This window comes from Rattus norvegicus, chromosome 5 (genome assembly GCF_036323735.1).
Source record: "Rattus norvegicus strain BN/NHsdMcwi chromosome 5, GRCr8, whole genome shotgun sequence".
NCBI lineage: Eukaryota > Metazoa > Chordata > Mammalia > Rodentia > Muridae > Rattus > Rattus norvegicus.
Window position 1 is genome coordinate 153435337 of NC_086023.1, and position 23343 is coordinate 153458679.

At 48.4% G+C, this 23343-nt stretch overlaps 1 protein-coding gene across 1 annotated transcript; it reads left to right on the forward strand.

Moving 5' to 3' along the window:
- Nucleotides 1-925: 925 nt before the first annotated feature.
- On the forward strand, nt 926-18176 carry Fuca1 (alpha-L-fucosidase 1). The gene is made up of 8 exons (NM_012562.2): nt 926-1323; nt 2959-3093; nt 5310-5447; nt 8939-9044; nt 12042-12242; nt 14073-14263; nt 15848-15947; nt 17957-18176. The coding sequence occupies exons 1-8, from the start codon at nt 947-949 to the stop codon at nt 18095-18097; spliced, it is 1389 nt and encodes a 462-aa protein (NP_036694.2). The 5' UTR covers nt 926-946; the 3' UTR covers nt 18098-18176.
- The last annotated feature ends 5167 nt before the right edge of the window (nt 18177-23343 follow it).

Below are 23343 nucleotides of genomic sequence, written 5' to 3' on the forward strand. Positions count from 1 at the left end.
TGTGCTTAGTGGTACCAGATTAAACCTCAGCCTGTCTGGTATACTAAGCAAGGGCTCTACTCCCAAACTACCCCGCTCCTAAGTCAGGTTTTCTTCAGTTAGATGCTAAGCTCTCTGAGAGAACCTCAAGGTTTTGGGGGTGTAGCTCAATCAATAGACTGCTTCGTTTGCAGTCTGCAAATCTCTTGCTTCAAAGGTCAGTACTACATAAAACCAGAATGGCAATGCTACCCCCAACCATAATCCCAGCATCTTGAGATAGAAGCAGGAGGGTCAGGAATGCAAAATCACTGTAGCTGTAAGTTCCAAGCCAGCCTGAGACACTTGAAACCCCCACCCCCGTATCTCAAAATAAATTTGAGTTACAATTTTAAGTTAAATTAAAATGTTTAAGTTCCTCGGAGTTCTCTAAGTTAAGTTCAACGGACAAAAGATAACCATGTCTGCCCTGAGTCTTTCAGCAGCCATTTCTCTCCCTCGGCATAAAGCTCCTTTTATCTTGTTTTTACATCTTTATTTCTAAATCTCTACACCACAGTCCAATCTGCTAAGCTCCACCTGCCGGCTGGATGTATAGTACAGAGAAACCAAGTCACTAAAACGACCTGGTTTCAGCCTTCCCCTGAGAATTGGTGCAACAACGTGGACTTCTCCCTGTTTTCCCCACACCCTGGTTTTTTTCCCACTTGCGGGAACCCGGCAATTAAATCCTTAAAGGAGTCTACGGAATTTAAATTCAATAGATCAGAGCCAGCCAACGCCTCCTTAGGTCTTTCTCCCTTTCAATGCCAGAGGGCGCTCCAGAGCCGGCGCCTCAGACGGCCTTCTGGACCGCCATACTGACCCCGCCCCTCTCCCCTTCCAAGCCAATCGTTACTCTGAGAGGCGGGGCTACTCTCCGGTGCCTGCGCATTAAGAGGGGGGCGGTTCGGTCCCGGAAGCAGGGATGTGGGAGCTGAAAAGTGAGTGGTGGGCGGTGGGCTTCGGGCTTCTGCTGCTACTGGCAGCTTCGGCCCAGGCAGGGGGCTTGGCTCCGCACCACTACACTCCGGACTGGCCGAGCTTGGACTCGCGACCACTGCCGAGATGGTTCGACGAGGCCAAGTTCGGGTTGTTCGTGCATTGGGGGGTGTACTCGGTGCCCGCCTGGGGCAGCGAGTGGTTCTGGTGGCACTGGCAGGGCGAGCAGTCGTCGGCGTACGTGCGCTTCATGAAAGAAAACTACCCGCCCGGCTTCAGCTACGCCGACTTTGCACCGCAGTTTACAGCGCGCTTCTTCCATCCGGAGGAGTGGGCAGACCTCTTCCAGGCTGCCGGGGCCAAGTGAGTGCGGGACGGGCGCGAGGCGGGACCAGGCAGGCCCACGGCCGGTGCTGCCTGACCTCGAAAGGCCCCGGACCTTCTGCATCCTGGAGAAAGGAGCACCGATGCTAAAGAAGAGGATCCAGCTTGGGATCAGTTAAAAAAAATAAATAAATAAGGCGGGAAAGCACTGGGCAGTACACCTGTGCGGAGAGAATAGAGCCAGGCTACACTCGGCGTCTCCTTTGAAAGGTCCAGAACACAGCCCAGATTCCCGTCAGTGGCCCTGAGTTGTTGATCTGAGCCAGTCCCCTTAGGCTACGTACAGCGTCCGTGAAAGGTTATAAAAAGAAGCCGCCTGACTTCCTTGTGCCTCTACAATGAGAAGGATGGGAGTTTAGGGTTGTACTCTGTTGGGGTCCCCTCGCTTCTCACTTCCTTGTGGTAGAACTCAGAGGAGGAAGGGGTTGTTTGGCCAGAGCCCTCCAGAGGAAGTGCATTGTGAGATCCCTCTAAGCCAGAGAGAATTTTGGCTGACAGAGGATTTGGCCACTGGGAGGGCAGCCTCCCGCTCCTGGCTTAGTGGAGTCCTCTACTTTCTCAGTGATTCCGGCAAACTCCTGCTTTCTGATTCCTCTGACCTTGGGTTTTCTCACACTGAAGGGAAAGGCTGTGTATAGCTGGCACTTAGTATTTTGGCCATTACAGTGTGGGAGTAAAAGGCCCAAGGGAATAGGAATCTGTCTTCTAGCCCAGCCCCTCTCCAGACTTCCTGTTTTATGGACTAGGTGACCAACCCAGAGGGAGGAAGAAGCCTGGTGTCCTAGACTGCAGATCTATGATCTGGAAATGAAAGCTCTTGACCACTGCACCCAGGGTCTGCAAGCCATACCCAGAGGGAGTGGTTATTTGCTTGTTGAGTGGGAAGGGTTTTTATATTTCAAAAGGACTGTTTAAAAGAGGAAAGAGATGTACTGCAGGAAGGACCGTTTGTATGAGCCTAGGATACTGTATAATTCTGAAGTCCAGGGGCCCCTGCACCAGCTAGTGGTGAAATCTCATACACGTGTTATCTTTCTTTTTCTATAAAAGTAAATAATACATCGGATGAATTGACTATCTCAGCACTGGTCTTTTCAGTCCCAGGTATTTGAGTCTTTGTCGCCTTAAATGAAAGACAATTTCGAGACATTGTTTACAAAGACAAACAGTTGCTGTGACTACCCTTTGTTCTTGCCAATAGAACGGGGCAGAGGTTTGAAACAGATTCCTCAGTTGTTCCCAGAAGGCTTGAACCTAAGAGCTAAGTAGCACAGCTTTTCTCTCGCCAGCTTCCCCTCTCTCGGCCTCCAGTACCTCCATCCGTTCTTGAGTCATACCTGCTTGGGGATATTATCACTGTAAAAGCATCATGGTTGTCATAGTGACTCATCCCAGGACGTATCCTTTCATCAAGACCTGCCCAACATGTTAAATTCTCAGGGGGTTGGGGATTTAGCTCAGCAGTAGAGCGCTTGCCTAGCGAGCGCAAGGCCCTGGGTTCGGTCCCCAGCTCCGGAAAAAAAAGAGAAAAAAAATTCTCAGGCATGCCAGGCAAGGTCACAGCTGTGGACATTGCCCGATTCCTTTGTTCTCCTTTGGTTTTGATGCCTGCAGGTATGTCGTCCTGACCGCAAAGCATCACGAAGGCTTCACAAACTGGCCAAGCGCCGTGTCTTGGAACTGGAACTCGAAGGACGTGGGGCCCCACCGTGATTTGGTCGGTGAGTTGGGAGCAGCTGTGCGGAAGAGGTACGTGTCTGTGGACAGCCAGCTACTCCACCATCTTTCCCACCCAGCCCTCCAGAGATCCACCCTCTATCCTCCTGTTTGTCTGCCGAGGTCATTTAGCCAACAAGCAGATGGGCTCCCAGACTTAGATTTGGTGGTTTTTCACAGAACCAAAGGTGATACAGAGAAAGTTCACAGTGGGGTGGAGGACACCCATCATAGACTGTGATGGTCTAGTCGTAGCCTTCAAAGGATTTCCATGGGAAAACGTGTAATACAGAGCCTTCTCCAGTATGTGATGGAAGCCAGGGAGATTGGGACCCACCTTTTTCCTCCATAGCTGCCAGCATCCAACACTGAGCTGTTCATGCCTCAGGGCAAGCTCTGATAATGGCTGACTGGACACTAAAGAAGGCAACACACAACTGATTCTCCTCCACACACCTCAGTGTTCGTCACTTAATAGGGAGTAACTAGCCAGGCTGATGTTACTTACTTGGGAGGCAAAGTAACCCAAGCCAGATAAAGTAGCCAGGCAGGAGGGTCAGTAGTTCAAGGCTGGCCTTAGGTGTAGAGTGAGTTTGAGGCTAGCCTGGGCTAAATAAGACTGTATCTTAAAAAGCTAAACAATAATAATAGAAATCAGCTTCTCTATTGGTTTCTATTATTAATTGGGTGTGGCAGAGGCGGGGGGGGTGGCTTTGGGTTTTGGGACTGAGGGTCACAGGACCCTACCTCGTGTATATTAAGCAGTTGCTCATCCACTGAGTGTATTAGGTGCTTCTGTGTCAGCGACCACCATACCTGTTAAAAGCGGCTTCAGGCAGGAAAGGTTGATTTTTCAGACCACCATAGTGGTGCAGCTGCATACATGTGGCCCACACACTGTGGTAGAGGTCGTTCATTCACGTGACAAATGACCAGGGAGCAGCAGGAACCAGAGGATGTCCTTGAGGTGTCCCACTTCCGCCAGCATCCTTCAGAACATATGTGAGCCTAGGTGCAGACAGTACACACCAAGCCCTGTCCCCACCCCCAGTGCGTATTCAGGTTTTGAGCCCTACTGGCTATGTCTGCCTTTAAGAAAGTAGATTCCTTTCTGCTCTGCCTGTTTCTATAAATGGAGTTTGATTAGACACAGCTATGCCTAGCAGACAGACTGGCCAGGACTGTCTCCCGGAACAAGCTGGGAGCTGAGACAGAGACCGCAGGGCTGGCAAAGCCCAGGGGACTACCTGGACCTCTAAGAATGCTTTTGCTGACTCCTGCTACTTGCTCTGTTCTGTGCCCATGCTGCACTTGGCCACTAACCCTGTGACAACTGCTCATGTGACTTAGGGGTGGATCACACCTGGACTTTGGAAGTAGCTCTTTTTGTTTGGTTTGGTCTTCTGAGACAGAACCTTGCACTGTATCCTCGAAGAGCTTGAAACGTGCTGCACCCTACCTTCTAACTTGATGCAATCCTCCTGCCTCTGCCTTCCAGGTGCTAGGCTTCCAGATCTGTGGCCACACACCAACCCTTAGCAGGACACATTGGTACCTTCTCTGTCAGTGGTTAGTCCCCGAGTCACATACTGAAATGACAGCCTCCCCCACCCCCGCCACCTCAGTTCTTTCTTGCTGTGTAATTTTTTCATTGTAATGTTTGCACAGCATCATCTTAACTGAGCCATAATAACCGCATATTTATGGAAGCACCGTGTGACCTGTGTTTGGTGTATAATGTGCAATTAGCATTTCTAGATCCTTAATCATTCGACATTTGTGTTAGGAACCTTCCATCTCCTTCCTTCTAGTTCTTTAAAGAAATGTTTAATACAGATGGGGATGTAGCACGTGACTGAATGTTTGCCTAGCATAGGTGATTCCCAGCACCATAAAAAATAAGGAAGATGGTGGTGGTGCTTGCCTTTAATCTCAGCTCTCGGAAGACAGAGGCATGTGGATGTTTGGGGCCAGCCTGATCTACATAGCCAGTCCCAGGCTGACCAGGGCTACATATTGAGACCCTGTCTCAAACAAATGTGTATGTGTGTTAAATAAATTATTTAAATTAAGTAAAAAAAAATCTCAGATAGCTTAGGCTGACATCATACCACTTAGTAGCCAAAGATGACCTTGAACTCCTGTCTCCCCCTCCAATGTGCTGACTCCACACCCAGCCTGATTTTTCGTGAAGCAAATTGTTTTCTCTCTGCCTAACGCCAGCTGCTGCTGTATTTTTTCTGTTCAAGGAACATACGATACGGCCTCTACCACTCGCTCTTTGAGTGGTTCCATCCACTCTACCTACTAGATAAGAAAAATGGCCTCAAGACTCAGCATTTCGTCAGTACAAAAACAATGCCAGAGCTGTACGACCTCGTGAATAGGTAAGAAGGAGGATCGCCCAGGCCTGACCACTGTAGAAGCTGCTCTACAAAAAACACGTAGAGGACATCAGTATGATAAAAGTGGAGTTTACGTCAGTGCAAAGCTTGCTTCTCTCCTTCCCTTCCCACGCCCAGAACTTCTGGGCTGTGCACGCTCACTGATGCAGCAGTCACAGGGACCTGGCTGGCTGTCCTGTGTCAAAGCCAGAGCTTCAGCACCCTCCCCACTTGCCAGTGGGTCTAGTCAGGACCTTGGAGAGGTCACCATTCGCAAATCAACCAATTGCAATGTGGAGTTTGTCGCTTACTGTAGCTCAGTCCCCACCCAGCTTGAATCCACGGATAAAAATCACAGGCAAAGGCGTTGCTCAACTTCAACTTGCCTTTTTGAAACAATTGCTGGGCGCTACTTATCTCCCCCCTGGAGAAGCCTGCCCTTATCAATACTCTTAGCTCCACACCTCTCCATCTGCCCTCAACTCTAGCTGCTCAGTTACATCTAGTTACATCTAGTTACATCTAGTTAGTTACATCTAGTTACATCTAGTTACATCTAGTCCCTGCTCAACACCCATAGCCACCTGCCTGTGAGAGTGGCCACAGGCTGCTGCCCCACCTGAGATCTCACCTTGGTCACCTTTTCTCCCTCTGAATGAAGCATGGTGTCTCTCTCTCTCTCTCTCTCTCTCTCTCTCTCTCTCTCTCTCTCTCTCTCTCTCCCTCTCTCTCTCCCTCTTTCTCCCCTAGTGTCTATGGGGACCTGGAAGTCCTGCCTATTCCGCCCAGCAATTGGTCCTTGGCTTCTTTTCTAACAGATCAAGAACCAATTGGGGAACAGGACCTTAGCATCAGAAAAGCTAACCTGCCTCATGTTTTCTTTTACATTGATTGATTGATTGATTGATGATTGATTGAGGATGAATGGCATTGCATGCCACAACACACGTATTCAGGTCAAAGGACAATCTTGGGAAGTTAGTTTTCTCAGTCTGCCATGTGGACCCCAAGGATCAGGCTTGAAGGCAAGCCCTTTTACCCACTGACCCTCTCGCTGTCCGCGTCCACACTTTCCCTAGCTGCATGTGGGGGGCCACCAGAGCCTAAGAGAGCTTCTTCACCCCAACTCTCATTTTATATATTTTGTTTTTGTTGTTATGTTTGGATTTTTCTTTTGGGTTTCCAAGATAAGGTTTCTCTGTGCATCCCTGGCTGTCCTGCAAATCACTATGTAGACCAGGCTGGCCTCAAACTCAGAGCTCCACCTGCCTCTGCCCCCCAAGTACTGGGTCAAAAACTTCTGCCACCACCATGCCTGGCAGTTTTTCTTTTTTTCTCACTTTGTAGCCCTTGTTGATGCTCCTGCTTCAGCCTCTGAAGTGTGCGGATTTCAGGCCTGAGCCACTGTTCCTGGCTGGTTGGTTGGTTCGTCGGTTGGTATATTTTTGAGACAGGTCTTCCTTTGTAACCTAGGCTGCCCGCTAATTTCAGACAGTACTCCTGCCTCCCCTGAACGATGGGATTACAGCCATGAACCACTGTCCCCAGCTTTTAGGCAGTCCACTTGCATTTGGTTCTAGCCAGATGACTATTGTAAAAGACCTGCAGGGGGATGGCCAAGTGCAGGTGTCTGGAGTTCTGAAGTCAAGTTTAGTTTTTGGGCTTTTTTCTCTTCTCTTCTCTCTCTCTCTCTCTCTCTCTCTCTCTCTCTCTCTCTCGTTTATCTTCTTTCCTTCTTTCCTCTCTCCATAGTCTTTTTTTTTTTAAGATTTATTTTTTTATTATATATAAGTACACTGTAGCTGTCTTCAGACACACCAGAAGAGGGCATCAGATCTCATTACAGATGGCCGTGAGCCACCATGTGGTTGACTGGGATTCAAACTCAGGACCTCTGGAAGAGCAGTCAGTGCCCTTAACCACTGAGCCATCTCTCCAGTCCCCCTCCATAGTCTTATCTAACCTTGGCTGGCCTCACATTTATAGCAGACCTGCTGGGTCGGGATTTTTGGCACACTGGGATTATACACTGTGCCAGCACCCCTGGCTTTGTTACTTTGTAAGCTGTGTGGCTTAGAGCCAACTTGTTTAGCCTCTCCCTTGCTTTCTTATCTATCCCTGAACTGGGGTTCATAATTATGGGAATTGATGAGATAATGGGCATAGAGCCCCAGGGTAGCCTCTAATTTGCAAATCTCCCAACTCAGGTTCAAATCCCCAAGTGCTAGGATTACAGGCGTGAGCCACCACTGAGCCACCTGGCCCAGGCGGTGAGCACTGCTGTTGTTTTTCCTGTCACAGTTGATTATTTCATGCTCGTGCCTATGTATGTGTATGAGCACAGATGTGCCGCAGCACACACGGAGGTCGGAGAAGTCAGTTCTCTCCTTCCATGAGGACCCTGGGGATCGAACTCAGGCCATCAGGCTTGGCAGCAGGAGCTTTACCAGCTCAGTTGAGCCTTCTGGCCTGCCGCAGCCTCTTTTCCAAAGCTTCATTATTCTTTATGTGTGGGCAGCGTGTGCCCGAGGAAGCCAGAGAGCATCAGATTCCCTGAAATAAGTGGTTGGTTGTGAGTCACCATGTTGTTGGCAGGCAAACCCAGGTCCTCTGTAAGCAGTAAGCACGCTCGCTCGTTTACCCCCTGAGGTGACTGTCAAGCCCTGGGAGCAGCACCCCTAATTAGAGTTGGTTGCTTGAAGGGAGGCAATCTCTAGACATGGATCACAGCTCCTTTCTAAAAGGGGCAGCAAAGGCGGTTAGAGGGAACGCGCCTGAATACCGCGGTCATTATCATTCCTGTTGCTGCCGTTGTTGTTACTCTTACATTTTAGTTCTTTGGGATGTGTGCACGCAGTGTCCCAGAGATTGCACTCAGGCCGTGAGACTTGCCGCCTTTTCACCGGAGCCTTTCACCAGCCCCTGAAGCTCTTGTTTTAATTAAAACAGTTACTGCAGCTGTTTGGGTGTTTGGCCTGCATGTTTGTCTGTGCTCTCCATGCATGCCTGGTGTCAACAGAGGCCAGAACGTGGCATGAGATCCCGTGGGACTGGAGTATATGTGATTGTAAGCTTCCGGTGTGGGTGTGGAAAATCAGAACTCAACTTCTAGAGCAGCCTGTGTTCTTCCAGAGCCTGAGTCATCTGCTGCTGGCTCCACACTAGTGAGCCACCTCTCTACACCCTGTCTCTCAGGTTTGTGTGTGTGTGTGTGTGTGTGTGTGTGTGTGTGTGTGTGTGTGTGTGTCAGAAAAAAAATGATTTCTTATCACTTTAGTTTCTACATTGTAATTTTTATGGTCATTTCCAATCAAGAGACTTTTCTTTCTGACAGGCTAGGAATGGAGCCCAAGACCTCACTGGGATAGGCAAGTGTTCTCCCACAGAGCCAGACTCCCAGTTCTAATTTTTAAATATGTGGGGCAAACACCTGTCCATAGACTGGACTAGATCCAGACTCCGATGGCAAACTGTTCTGGTCACGTGTCTTCCAGGTACAAGCCTGACCTAATCTGGTCTGATGGGGAGTGGGAGTGTCCCGATTCGTACTGGAACTCCACGGAGTTCCTTGCTTGGCTCTACAATGAAAGCCCGGTCAAGGTAGGTAGTTATTTAACTCACCAATTATTGGCGTTGATAAGAGTGTATGAATGAGCGTGCAGATACTTACCTGTACTCTCGGCTGTCAGAAGGCAGCTGTGGCAGGAGAAATGCACAGCAATTGAGCCTTTGCTCTCCAAGAACTGGGGTTATTACAGGTGTGTGGCACTGATCCTAGCTCTGTACCCAAGGTTTAAAGGGTACTTAGCTAACTGAACCTTCCCCATAACTAGCTAGTACAACTAGCTGGTACATAGGCTGCCGTTTTACACCTTGTGTTGTGGAAACTTTATTGAATGACAGATGTCTTAATCTTTATGATAGGAAATGTCAAAGATTTTGCATGTTCTTGATTTATAGATTTTTTTTTTTTTTGGTTCTTTTTTTCGGAGCTGGGGACCAAACCCAGGGCCTTGCGCTTCCTAGGCAAGCGCTCTACCACTGAGCTAAATCCCCAACCCCGATTTATAGATTTTAAAGAAAGATCTAAGTATGAAGCAGCTTGGCCCCGGTCGTGGTGGTGATGCCTTTAATCCCAGCATCTGGGAGGCAGAGGCAGGCAGGTCTCTATGAATTCCAGGCCAGCCTGGTCTACAGAGTAAGTTCCAGGACAGCCAGGGCCACAGAGAAATTCTGCTTCCAAAAAAACAAAGAAAGAAAGAGAGAGAGAGAAAAAGAGAAAGAAAGGAAGAAAGGAAGAAAGAGAGAAAGAGAGAAATGGAAAGGAAAGAATGGAAAAGAGAAGAGCTTGGTGGTTGGAGGAGTAGCCTGGTGGGAGGACAGGTGCTTAGCATGCACAGGCCGGGGTGTAGTAAGAAGTCCAACACTGAGCTTGGATGAAGATGCTCTGCTGGATTCCTCTCTGCTCAGTCGTATTGGGTAGTTATTACTAAACTCAGAAAATGGGAAGGAGAAGAGAGAGACCCCTGAATGCTGGTTAGAGGCAGTTCTCATGCTGGAGACTTCACTCGGGGAGAGCATGCTAACAGCAGTACAAGCCTTGCTTCTAGGGATTTACAGAGTCTCTGGGGACCCCCAGATATGCAGTTCATCCCCAGGTCAGCAACACTGACAAAACGCCATGGCCTAAATCGTCCACATCTATCTCTGCTTAGTGTTTGAGGAGAAACACTCTGTTATTTACCACGGCACCCCTGTCCCTACCTCAGTTATATACTATTATGAGTGAGCAGTTGACAGCCCATCCAGACTTGAGATGGGCCAAGTATGGTGGTGCACGCCTTTAATCCTAGCACTCAGGAGACAGGCAGGTGGATTTCTGTGAGTTCGAGGTCAGCCTGGTCTACCCAGTGTGTTCCCTGGCTGGCCATGGATGCATAGCAGACTCTTATCTTCAAAAACAAATAAAGAAGCCAAGCATGATGGCGCACACCTTTCATCCCAGCACTCAGGAAGCAGAGGCTGGTGATCTCTGTGAGTTCAAGCCCAGCCTGGTCTACAGAGTGAGTTCCAGGACAGCCAGGGCTACACAGAGAAACCCTGTCTTGACAAACCAGACTTAGGAAGGTGATACTTCTATCCCTCTGAGGTAGGTGCCCTTCCCTGGGCTGTGCCTTCATGGAGCGGGTTGTACACTGCATCGGATGACAACCCCCCGTTAAGGAGAATCTCAAAACAGATGAGCAAGGGAGGCCATGTTGGGGAAGGAAGCGAATGTCAATCACAGCCGACGCTGGGGAGAGGGCTCAGTGGTTAAAGCAGGAGACTCACAGGAGCAGCAGGCTCTTGAGTTCCCTACCCAGCATGCTCACTCGTGGTGGATCACAACCACCCGAAACTACAGTACCAGGGCAGCTGACACCCTCTTCTGGCCGGGGGTACTGCACACATGTGCATCAACATACATGCAGGCAAAACACCCATACTCGCTTTTTTTTTTTCTTAAAGATTTATTGACTTTATATATATGTGAGTACACTGTCCCTGTCTTCAGACACATCAAAAGAGGGCATCAGATCCCATTACAGATGGTTGTGAGCCACCACGTGGTTGCTGGGATATGAACTCAGGACCTCTGGAAGAGCAGTCGGTGTTCTTAACCACTGAGCCATCTCTCCAACCCCCATACTCACTTTTAAATTGTTTATTATATGTGTGTGTACGTATGCCTGTATGTATGTATGTATGTATGTATGTATGTATGTATGTATGTATACCTGTATGTATGAATGCTTTGTGTAAGTTTGTGTGTAATGTGTAAAGCCCATAGAAGCCAGAAAGTGGCACCAGATCTCCAGGAAAAGCATCAAGCACTCTTAACTGTTGAGCCATCTCTCCTGTCCCACGCCTGCCTTTTTGACAAATGAGTGCTAGAGCCCTCCTGCTTACACAGAAAGCGCCTTACCCACTCAGCCGCCATTCCTGGGCCCCACAGGCAGTCTGTGGGGCTCTCCCTATATGCACACTTACTCCATGCATCCCTCTGCTGGGTCCCTGGGCTCAGGCCCTGCTGACATTAGGGGCTGGATGCTGCTTTGACTTTTGGCGGTGATCGTGAGTTTTTTGGTTATTGTATGTTTCCTTTTTTATTTTATGTGCATTGGAATTTGCAGGCATTAATTATATCTGTGTGAGGGTGTGAATTACAGACAGGTGTTTTTGTTTTTGTTTTGAACTGTCATGTGAGTGCTGGGAATTGGACCTGGGTCCTCTAGTAAAGAGCAGCAGCTATGAGCTCTTAGCCACTGGATCTCTCTAGCCCTGGATACTGCTTTGTAAAAGGCACTGTCTTCAATACTGTAGGACATTTCTCAGCATCTCTGGTCTCTCCCACTAGATAGCAGCACCACCCTCATGGGGACAGCCAAAAATGTGTAGAGTCCCACATGTGCCCTTTAGAGCAAGACAGCAGCAAGATAAACACTAGTGGAGTCCTGGTATTCTTCCTTGCAAACAGAATGTTGCCAGGTGGATCTCCATTTCATGAAGGAGCCAGGCGGTGCTGTGCCAATGACCCCAGTCTCCTTTCTCCTTTAGGATCAGGTGGTAGTGAATGACCGGTGGGGTCAGAACTGCTCCTGTCGTCACGGAGGGTACTACAACTGTGAAGACAAATACAGACCACACAGCCTGCCAGACCACAAGTGGGAGATGTGCACCAGCGTGGACAAGGCGTCCTGGGGCTATCGGAGAGACATGAGCATGTCTACCATCGTCGACGAAAATGAAATCATTGAGGTAAGAGCACTCTGCCTTAGCCATTTGCTTGTCCCAAAGCTGTCCTCTAACCCGGAGTCCAGTTGCTAGAGCCTGCTCGGGCCCTAGTACGTGGAGACTGTCTTAGTTAGGGTTTTATTGGGGGCCAACAGAGATCATGACCAAGGCCACTCTTACAAGGACAACATGTAATTTGGGGCTGGCTTACAGTTTCAGAGGTTCAGTCCGTCTGGGCAGGCATGGGGCGGGAGGAGCATCTGTTCTGAAGGCAAACAGGAGAAGACTGGCTCTCACGTGGTTAGGAGGAGGGTCTCATTGCCCACCTCAACAGTGACACACTTCTGCCAACAAGGCCACACCTCCCAAAAGTACCACTCCCTGGGCCAAGCGCATTCAAATCACCTCAGAGAGGAACCTCTCCCTAGGACATTGTCACTATTACTGAGGAAGGGGTCGGAATTTTAAAACCTTAAACTACATCTGCTTATCTGCTTATTTGGGGTGGGGGCAAACGTGTGCCACATTGTACATGTAGAGTTCAAAGGACAGCTTGAGAGTCACTTCTCTCCTTCCAGCCTGGGCGTCCCAAGGATCAAACTTAGGTCAAGCTTGGTGTTGAGGGACTTCATCTTCTGAAGTCATTGCCTTCACCATCTTCTCAGCCTCAGGGAGAGTGTTATCTTATAGAGATGTTCTTCCAGAACTTTCCTTCTTCTTCTTTGTGGGAAAGGTGTGTGTGTGTGTGTGTGTGTGTGTGTGTGTGTACATGTAATATGCATGTGCTAGTGTTTGTTTTGATGTGTGTATGCAAGTGTGTTTGTGACATCCAGTGTAACCTCATTCCTCAGTTTCCATCTATTTAGGGGATAAGGTCTCTGACTAGCCTGGGACTGGCCACTCAGCTAGGCTCTGCTCCCAGTACACTGCAGTGAGCCTTCTGTTTCTGCTCCCCACGACAGACATTATAGGCATGCACCACGACACTGAGAGTTTTTGGCCATTGTTGATTTTGGTGTCTTTTTTTTTTTGGTTCTTTTTTTCGGAGCTGGGGACCGAACCCATGGTGTCTTGTTTTGAACATGAATTCTGAGCTCAGGTTTTCTTGCTCACAAGGCACGCACTCTCTGGGCCATTGCTGTCCCCTCCCCTTCCCAGGAGTATTTCCGTTCATTGGCCTAGGAGTGCTTTCTTGCAACTATAGTGGGTAATTCAGTTGGCAGGACAGCTCCTGAGCGCTGTGGGGCTGAAGGGGGCTCAGCTGGCCGCTGCTCAGGCACCAGATGATGTGCCGTGCGTAGCTGCAGCTACGTAAGATCAAGAGTGGGAAGACGGCTGAGAAGAGACGTCAGAAATCAATGGAGAGGTTCCTTAGGTGTCCTTTAATGGGCTCTCACCTTTGAATTTCTCTAAATGTAAAATTAGTCCTGGGCTGCCTTGAGGGACAGTTGTTAGAGGTCACAGCAAATACCTCCCCTCCAGAATGGCTTCAGGATGTCTCTTTATGGTAGTTCTTTGTTGAGACTGGGTCTCTATGGAGTCCCTGCTGGCCTCAAACTTGGTAGCCAAGGCCAGCCTTGAACTCCTGGTCATCTTGCCTTTTCCCACCTCCGGTGCTGGAACTATGGGCCAGCTTTCCTTGCATCAGTTTTGCCGGGGGTGAATTTGATCTGCACTTACACGGCTTAGGGAGCCACTGCTGGGGCGCCCTGCTCTAACGTGTACTTCACCCCCCAGCGTCCCCTTGTGGTGCTAAGCATTGAAGCCAGGACTGTTCTCTCCTAATATTCCTGAGTCTGTGTGTTCTAGACACAATAGTTGTGCCTCAGCGTTGATCGTTTCTGCCTTCTTTAGGAATTGGTTCAGACAATAAGTCTGGGAGGCAACTATCTTCTCAACATCGGACCGAATAAAGACGGCGTGATCGTCCCCATCTTCCAGGAAAGGCTCCTTGCTGTTGGCAAGTGGCTGCAGATCAACGGGGAGGCCATCTATGCCTCCAAACCATGGAGGGTGCAGTCTGAAAAGAACAAGACAGTTGTGTGGTGAGCCCTGCCTTCCCGTGTGCTCGAGAATGATTGGTGATAGCCATATGTCAGTTCTGAGTGACAGTAAAGCCAGAGTAAAAGAATTATTAACTGTTGGATGGATGGATGGATGGATGGATGGATGGATGGATGGATGGATGGATGATGGATGGATGATGGATGGATGGATGGATGGATGGATGGATGGATGGATGGATAAGATAGACTGATTATAGATAGGTGGCAAAATATCAAACTGAGTACTTAAAACCCCCATCACTTGGAGAAGCTCCTAAGGCCAGTGATCCTGACAGAGGGTCCTGGGCAGAGCAGAGTGAGGCTTCTCCCTAAATGAGCAACACCGTGAATGATGTCATCACTCTGAGGCTCACAAACTCCAGCAGCTGGGGCAGCTGGGGCCGTCAGCCGGATTCCAAATGTGCCTTCTCTCCATGGCTGAGCTGCCCATGGCTGAACCTTGGCTTCCTGTTCCCCCTGCATGTGCTTTTATATAAGGGATAGACAATGAGAGACCTAGATGTTCTCAAAGCTCAGGGCTTTGCTTTTGGTCTGTTCTTCTTTTTTCCTTGCTGACACAGGCTTAGGGGGCAGCTTAGCCCCCTGACAAGAGGCCTCAGGACACTTTGAGACAAAAATGCTTGGGTCCAAAACAAGGTGGACGTACCCCACTTCCAGAGCCAACTTTTTTTTTTTAAAGATTTATTTTATGTTATGCGTACCCTGTAGATCCCCTCAGACACACCAGAAGACGGCGTCAGATCCCATTGCAAATGGTTGTGAGCCATCATGTGGTTGCTGGGAACTGAACTCAGGACCTCTGGGAGAGTAGTCAGAACCACCCTGTGCAGAGCTCCATCCTAAATTTTCCCAAAAAGTTCTAAAAGATCCTGAAGTTTGTACACGGACTTCTAGATCGAATTATTTCACCAGGGAATGTGTCACCTCTGTACTAATAAGTAGGACGTGGTAAGTAAAAGCTCTGTGTTGTTGTCACTGTGAGTCATGGGTTTCTCCATGCTGCATAGGCTGTCCCCACCTCCTGGGGGACAAGCCATCCCCCTGCCTCAGCCTTCTTAGTAGCCAGGATTATATATGAACATCACCCATACCCAGCAGAAGTTTTGTTTTGTTTGTTTGTCTGTTTTTGAGACACCCTGTAACTGTGTAGACCAGGCTGGACCTGAACTTACAGATGTGTGCCTGCATCTGCTTCCTGAGTGGTGCTGGGACCACCTTTAATGGCTACCATCACCACTGAGCTATCTTTCTTTTCTTTCTTTCTCTTTTTTTTTTTTTTTTTTTTTTTTTTTTTGCGGGGTGGGGGGGTGCGAGAACAAAGGTTTTTGAGGCAGCAGGAAAAGCTCAAGGGTTAATTGTAATTTTTCAACAAACCTTAACAACCCAGTGAGGGGACGATAGAAGACTCCAAAGAATTTCCTAGTCCCTTTCCTTCCTGAACACCTTACTGGCACTCCCTAGTAGTCATGACAGATCTTTAATGAGAGAGCTTTCTAAAGCGGATGTGCGGGTCTACTAGGGAACCATGGGACTCAGCCTTGGGCATGATGTCTTTGCACGCAGGTACACCACTAAAGACTCGGCTGTTTATGCCACTTTTCTGCACTGGCCAGAAGATGGAGTGGTAAACCTCCAATCTCCCAAAATGACATCGGCCACAAAGGTAAGGACCCTCTGTCAGTCCCCGCTGCCACAGACCTGCCCAGGCCTTCACAGGTACTGCAGCAGGACACACCATTGCACAAAGGCCAAAGACTGATGAGCTCTGGTCCTGTAACTCTCTTATTCTTCTGGGGTCCAGAAGCTGATGGCTCTGAGAACTAAACTCTGTCTTGCTATTTTGTGGCTAAAAGCCACTGGCTTCCCATAATTAGCTCCTGCTGTTAGCAGCATGCAGAAAGGACACTCCCTCCCTCTGGGTGGAGCAAAAAAAGCTCAACCGCCTTTATTTCTGTCCTCAGCATAAATACTGTCTCTAAAAACCACGTCATACAACCAGCGGGCAGAACTGTTACAGCGGGGTAGTGATTACGTGATTCTCTAAATACTTTTACATTCCAACACGCTCATAGCAAGGTTAAGGCAGTAATCCATGTCATCAATCGGTAAGACTTGAGGTATAACAGCAGAATTGTCCACACGTCTTCCCAGGAAGGCTAGTATCTCAGGAAACACTATCTGTTACGCTCATTATGAGTTTAAAGTTTGATGTCACAAGTTAGCAGTTTTGTCAAGAGCTAAATCATTGGCCTCGGCTCTTATTACTTTGAAGCTTTGTACAGATAAACTAGTCAATCTTTTCTGTCCTTGCACCTACAATAAGTTGTCTATGCCCAGTTTATGACCTTTACTTAGCAGATAATGGGTTCACAGTTATCCTAGAAGAAATGTTTGCCTTAAATTTGTTCCACGCCTGCTTTTTCCTTCTAGCACAATTAGCTCATGACATGAGGACTACAGAGCTCTAACTGCAGCTTTTATTCCACAGAGGACTTGAAATTACTTATATCAATTTAGAAATCCTATAAAATCATTATCAGGAATGATGGCATCATTAATTTATCTACACAGCATTGCTATATAGAAGCACATCTTCATGTTAACCTGCCCAATACGATAGGAATCATTAGACTATGCGATGGTGACAGGAAAGGCAGATCAGCAGTGAGAAGCAATCCTGGGAAGAAGTCTCTTAGGACCCTGCATCCCAGAGCCCACCCACTGCAGGCCATGCCAAATGATGAGCTCCCTCAGAAAACGTTCTTGCTTGCCTTTAACCTTTCCTGGATGGCTTCTGACATGACGCCCTCCTAAGCTTAGCATGTTCTGGTTTTGTTCTTCATTTTTCTAGTGCTGGGGATAGACCCCAGTGCTGGGGATAGACCCCAGGGTCTAGGCATGCTCAGGCAAACATTCCACCACCGAACTACATCCCAGCCATTGTTTGAAGTTCTCTTTCCGTAGCTCAGGCTAACCTCAGCCTGTGGCCTCTTGTGTGTTGCATTAAGTATCTAATCTCAATGTCAAAACACACACAACTTTCATATTTATGATAAGCCTTTAATGCACTCGAGCTGGGCAGATATTAACCCTCTATGCTGTTTTGTCTACTTCTCTATCAATAACCCAAAGAGATGCCTTGTCCATCTGGGCTGCTCTTAACTCCAATTGGCCAGCCCTCATGGCCATGTTTTTATGACTCCTCTCTCCACCTTGTGGTCCTGCCTTAGACCCCAAGCCCGGGAACCAAAATTCCACCTACCTCTCCTCCTCTGCCCAGTTATAAACTGTCGGCATCTTCGTTTAACCAATCATTTTAAATAAGGAGCAAGGTCTGGGGGCATTACTTTGTGTTTGTGCAGATGCTCTCGTCCCTGGGGGACCAAGCCTCGGGGGCCAGTGTTCACCACACAGCGACAGACCAGACCTCCAGGCTCTGTCTCCGCCCTCTGTGCTAAGATGGCAGGCTGTTCCCCGACGCCTGGCTAGATGCGTCTCTTATGAAAACGTGGTGGCAGGTGTTTGCTTCTTCCTTCCCAGCCTCCTTCACATGTAGTCCCACCAGCCAGTCCTCACTGCTCTGTCCCAGCGCAGTTGTCCCCCGTCATATGTGGGGCACGGTCTGCTCATCGGTGAATAATGGAGGGCTCCTGTCCGCTTTGCCTTCTGCAGATAACGATGCTAGGAATGGAAGGAGAACTGCACTGGACCCAGGACCCACTGGAAGGCGTCCTCATCACTCTGCCCCAGTTGCCACCAGGCACTTTCCCAGTGGAGTCTGCCTGGACTCTAAAGCTGACAAAAGTGAACTGATCGCAGGAGCTCAAGGATAGAGGGCCCAGTGTGCTGCTGTCTCTTAAGGATTATCGTGAATAAAGTAGCTTCCTTTCCACCCAGTGCCCCATCTTCCAGCCCATTCTGATGGATGGGAGCCCAGTACACTGTGCCGCGTAAGGAGTGATGGAGATGGGGGAGCCCTCGCTAGCTAGCGTTTCTGGTGGGCAGAAAGGCCTGGGCAGCACAGAGTCACCCATTCCTTCCCTGGGATGAAATGTCCCTCTGCTCTCTGATGACCCCTCTGTGGGAGCAGGTCAGACTCAAACACACACACACACACACACACACACACACACACACACACACACACACACACACACACACACACACCGTGTCTTACTGGTTGTTACTAGTCCAGAAGAGGCTAAGCTGATCCCTCCAAGTGTGCCAGGCCGGCAGGCTCAACTTGTCGGAAGTTTGCAAAGCAAGCTGAAGGCTGTGACACAGCCTTTCCTCAGAGATCCCGATGGGAGAGTGCGGTTCCGCCCTGCCTTTAAAACAAGATGGAAGGAAATATGTATGTCAGACTATTTCTACCAAAAGCACATGATAGGTTTCTTTCCCTAACTTTGGTTACAGCTTTACACTCATTTTCTGGTTTTCTTTTTTTTTTTTTTTCCCCCCCGGAGCTGAGGACCGAACCCAGGGCCTTGTGCTTGCTAGGCAAGTGCTCTACCACTGAGCTAAATCCCCAACCCCATTTTCTGGTTTTCTTGTTTTTTTGTTTTGTTTTATTTTTTTTTCCTTTTTTTTTTTTTCCCCGGAGCTGGGGACAGAACCCAGGGCCTTGCGCTCACTAGGCAAGCGCTCTACCGTTGAGCTAAATCCCCAACCCCTTGTTTTATTTTTTATTGGAAATTTTCTTTATTTACATTTCAAATGTTATTCCCTTTCCCGGTTTCCCTTCCGGAAGTCCCCTATCCCATCCCCCTCCCCTGCTTCTATGAGGGTGCTCCCCCATCCACCCACCCACCCACTCCCTCCTGGCTCCCCACCCTGGCATTCCCCTACAATGGGGAAGTGAGCCTTCACAGGACCAAGGCCTCTTCTCCCACTGACACCCGCTAAGCCTCATCCTCTGCTACGTATGCAGCTGGAGCCATGGGTCCCTCCATGTGTACTGTTTGGTTGATGATTTAGTCCCTGGGAGCTCTGGGATGGGGTCTGGCTGGTTGATTTTGTTGTTCTTCCTATGGGGTTGCAAACCCCTTCAGCTACTTCAGTCCTTTCTCTAACTCCTCCACTGGGGACCCGTTTTGCTTGTTTTTTATTTAGGGGAAAAAAAAAACCCGGGGCTGGGGATTTAGCTCAGTGGTAGAGCGCTTACCTAGGAAGCGCAAGGCCCTGGGTTCGGTCCCCAGCTGTGAAAAAAAAAAAAAACAAAAAAAAAAAAAACCCAAAAACTGCCTGGAGATGGAGCTCACTTGGTACCACGCCTGCCTGGCACACACAGCCCTCCATTCAATTCCTGATCCAACAGGGTCAGAAACTGTCAGGCCTGTCTAGAGAGTGAGCTCAAGCCTACCCCAGGCTATATATGACCCTGTGCAGAGAGGGGTCTGAGGAACGAACTTGTTGGGTCTCCTTAATGCAGAGTACAGCACGCGATCTCCAGGGTTTTTCCTCTCATTATAGGTGCCATTTTATGACAACTATCAGCTCATCCTGTGAGTCACTATATATTCAGGTTTTTATGTGCGGAGGGCATTAGATGCTCCGGAACTCGAGTTACAGATAGTCATGAGCTGTCGTGTGAGTACTAGGAACTAAAAGTACAACAAGTGCTCTTAACCACTGAACCATCTCTATGTAGCCCTGGTTGGCCTTGAACTCAGAGACCTTCACCACCACTGTCTGACTTCCCTTGTTTTTTTCTTTAAGATATATGCTGGGGCTGGAGAGATGGCTCAGCCGTTAAAGGCTAGGCTCACAACCAAAAAATATAAGATATATGCTGGTCGGGGTTGGGGATTTAGCTCAGTGGTAGAGCGCTTGCCTAGCAAGCGCAAGGCCCTGGGTTCGGTCCCCAGCTCCGAAAAAAAAGAAAAAGAAAGAGAGAGAGAGAGAGAGAGAGAGAGAGAGAGAGAGAGAGAGAGAGAGAGAGAGAGAGAGAGAGAGAGAGAGAGAGAAACGTGAAGTCTGTCTGGAGAGAGGGCTCAGCAGAGGGCCAAGGCTTGCCACCGGCACTCACAAGGCAGCTGCCGACGGTCCGCAGCAGTGTCTGTTGCCCTCTTCTGGCTTCCTTGGGTACTGCACACATGGAACACAAACGTAAATGCTGGTAAAACACCCATCGACAAAATAAAAATATATCACTAAAAAAAATAGTGCGGTGACACATGCCTTTGGTCCCAGCACTCAGAGGCAGAGGCAGGTGGATCTCTCTGAGTTCAAGGCTAGCGTGGTCTACAGAGTGAATTCCAGGACAGCCAGGGCTACACAGACAAACCCTGTCTCAGAAGACCAAAAGGAAAAATAAAAATCAAAACCCACTTACAGTTCCACGGTTTTTAGTATATTCACAGGTTATCCAACCACCACTACAATAGTTAGACCAATCTCACCATCCCCGTAAGAAACAATGGCCGTTGGAAGTTCTCTCTCTCCAGCACCCTCCTACCTCTAGGTTGGTTCCCAACCTTCCTAATGCTGCAGCCCTTTCATACAGTCCCTCATGGTGTGGTGACTCCCCCAACCATAAAATCACTTCATCTCATAACTAACTTTGCTACAGTTGTGAATCATAATGTGAAGATCTGTGTTTTCCAATGGTCTTAGGCGACCCCTGTGAAAAAGTCAATCAACCAGCAAAGGGGTCGCGACCCACAGGTTGAGAACCCATGTTCCAAACACACACTGTGAGAACCACTGCTCTAGGTAGTCATTGTCCTTCTGTGTCCATAATGTGTCCTGTTCTAGGTCTCATGTCACTGGGGTCAAACAGCATGAGCTCCTTGTGTTTGTCTAACACTCAGCAGGTTCATTTACCTTGCGACACATCCCAGTACCGTCCTCTTTATGGCTGAACAGTGTTCATGGACATAACATGTATCATTTGATGGACATTTGAATTGCTCTCAGACATGTCCACTCCATAGTCCAGGGGGACCACATATGTCCCGGGGTGGTTATGAAGGTGGCCTAACAGGAATCATAAGCCCAAGCATAAAGACATCATATTAGTTCCTTGTCGCCCTGATAAAAACCATGACAAATGTAACTTGAAGGAGAAACATACAGCATGAGGTCATTGTTCAAAAGGAAAAGATCGTGGCCTCATTTGAGAACATGAGTCACAAAGCAACTGTTTAAAAGATTAGGGTGAGGGAACTGGAGAGATGGCTCAGTGGTTAAGAGCACTGACTGCTCCTCCAGAGGTCCTGAGTTCAAATCCCAGCAACCACATGGTGGCTCACAACCATCTGTAATGAGATCTGATGCCCTCTTCTGATGTGTCTGAAGATATGGACAGGGTATTCACATACATAAAGTATATAAATAAATCCTTAAAAAAAAAAAGATTAGGGCGAGAGACGAGAGTATATCGACGACATGCTTGGTGTGCTGGCTGGCTCTATGTCAATTGACAATTTGGCAAGAGAGCCTCAATTGAGAAAGTGCCCCACTAGACTGGTCGTTAGGCAAGCCTGTGGAGCATTTTCTTAGTGGTCGCTGTGAGGGGCCAGCCATGATGAGTAGTGTCACCCCGGGTGGGTGACCCTAGGATGGGTAAGGAAGCGAGCTGAGCCAAGCAGTGATGGCACCCGTGAGCCAGAGACGGGTAGAACTCTGAGTTCAAGGCCAGCCAGGGCTACACAGAGAGACTGTCTTGAAAAAACAAACAATAAGGAAGAGGAGGAGAAAAGAAAGGAAGCTGAATATTGTTGTAAAAATATAAAAAAAGGGGGCTGGGGATTTAGCTCAGTGGTAGAGCGCTTACCTAGGAAGCACAAGGCCCTGGGTTCGGTCCCCAGCTCCGAAAAAAAGAATCAAAAAATAAATAAATAAATAAATAAATAAATAAATAAATAAATAAATAAAAACCTGTCTTTCACCTGCTCTAGGTCCGGCACCGCCGTGCCCCAAGATATCTACTAGATATCTTTTTTTTTTCTTTTTCTTTTTTTTTTTTTCGGAGCTGGGGACCAAACCCAGGGCCTTGCGTTTGCTAGGCAAGCGCTCTACCACTGAGCTAAATCCCCAACCCCTCACAGAGCGGAATCTTTTTTTTTTTTTTTTTTTTTTTTGGTTCTTTTTTTCGGAGCTGGGGACCAAACCCAGGGCCTTGTGCTTCCTAGGTAAGCGCTCTACCACTGAGCTAAATCCCCAACCCCTCACAGAGTGGAATCTTAACATCCCCTGCCATGTTGTCTACCGGCTACTCTCCCCCAGTCTTCTCTCCTCTTTCCGTTCCAGTCTCATCTGGGCCGCCACGGAATTGGAATGTGTGCTTCTGGCAAGATATCCAGCAGATATCTTGGGGCACTGCGGTGACAGACCTCATGGGGGGTAAAAGCTTTTTGTTTTTTATACTTTTACAACAATAGCTGAGTGACCCTCTGGGAATAAATAAGCAGTGATTCTCCATGGCCTCTGACTTGAGTTCCTACCCTGACATCCCTCCATGAGAACTACAACCGAGAGCTGGAATAAGCCCTTTCTCCCTGGGTTACCTTGTCACAGTGTTTTGTTTTCTTGTTGTTAGACTGGTCATTTGTTTTTTAACCTAAGAAAGGAAGGAGGACAGGGAGAGAGAGAGAGAGAGAGAGAGAGAGAGAGAGAGAGAGAGAGAGAGAGAGAATCATTACTTTTTTTTAGTTGCCTTTTTGAGGCAGGATCTCACTCCATAGCTTAGGTCTTTGTGTAGCCCAGGCTGGCCTCAAACTCTTGGATCTTCCTGCCTCAGCTTCACAAGTGATGTGGTTTGGAGGCGCAGGAACGAATTCATTTTCTCTGCTAGTTAAAGAATTAAAAGGCAGAAGAGAAGTGTTACCAGGGATCTTCGGAAGTCCCAGTGGAGCCTCATATGATACTGGGAAAGTCAAGGGCCCCTTCTTGGGGTTCTCAGTTGCATTAATAAAAAAAATTTGGGGGTTGGGGATTTAGCTCAGTGGTAGAGCACTTGCCTAGGAAGCGCAAGGCCCTGGGTTCGGTCCCCAGCTCCGAAAAAAAGAACCAAAAAAAAAAAAAAAAATTTGGGCTGGGGAGATGGCTCAGTGGTT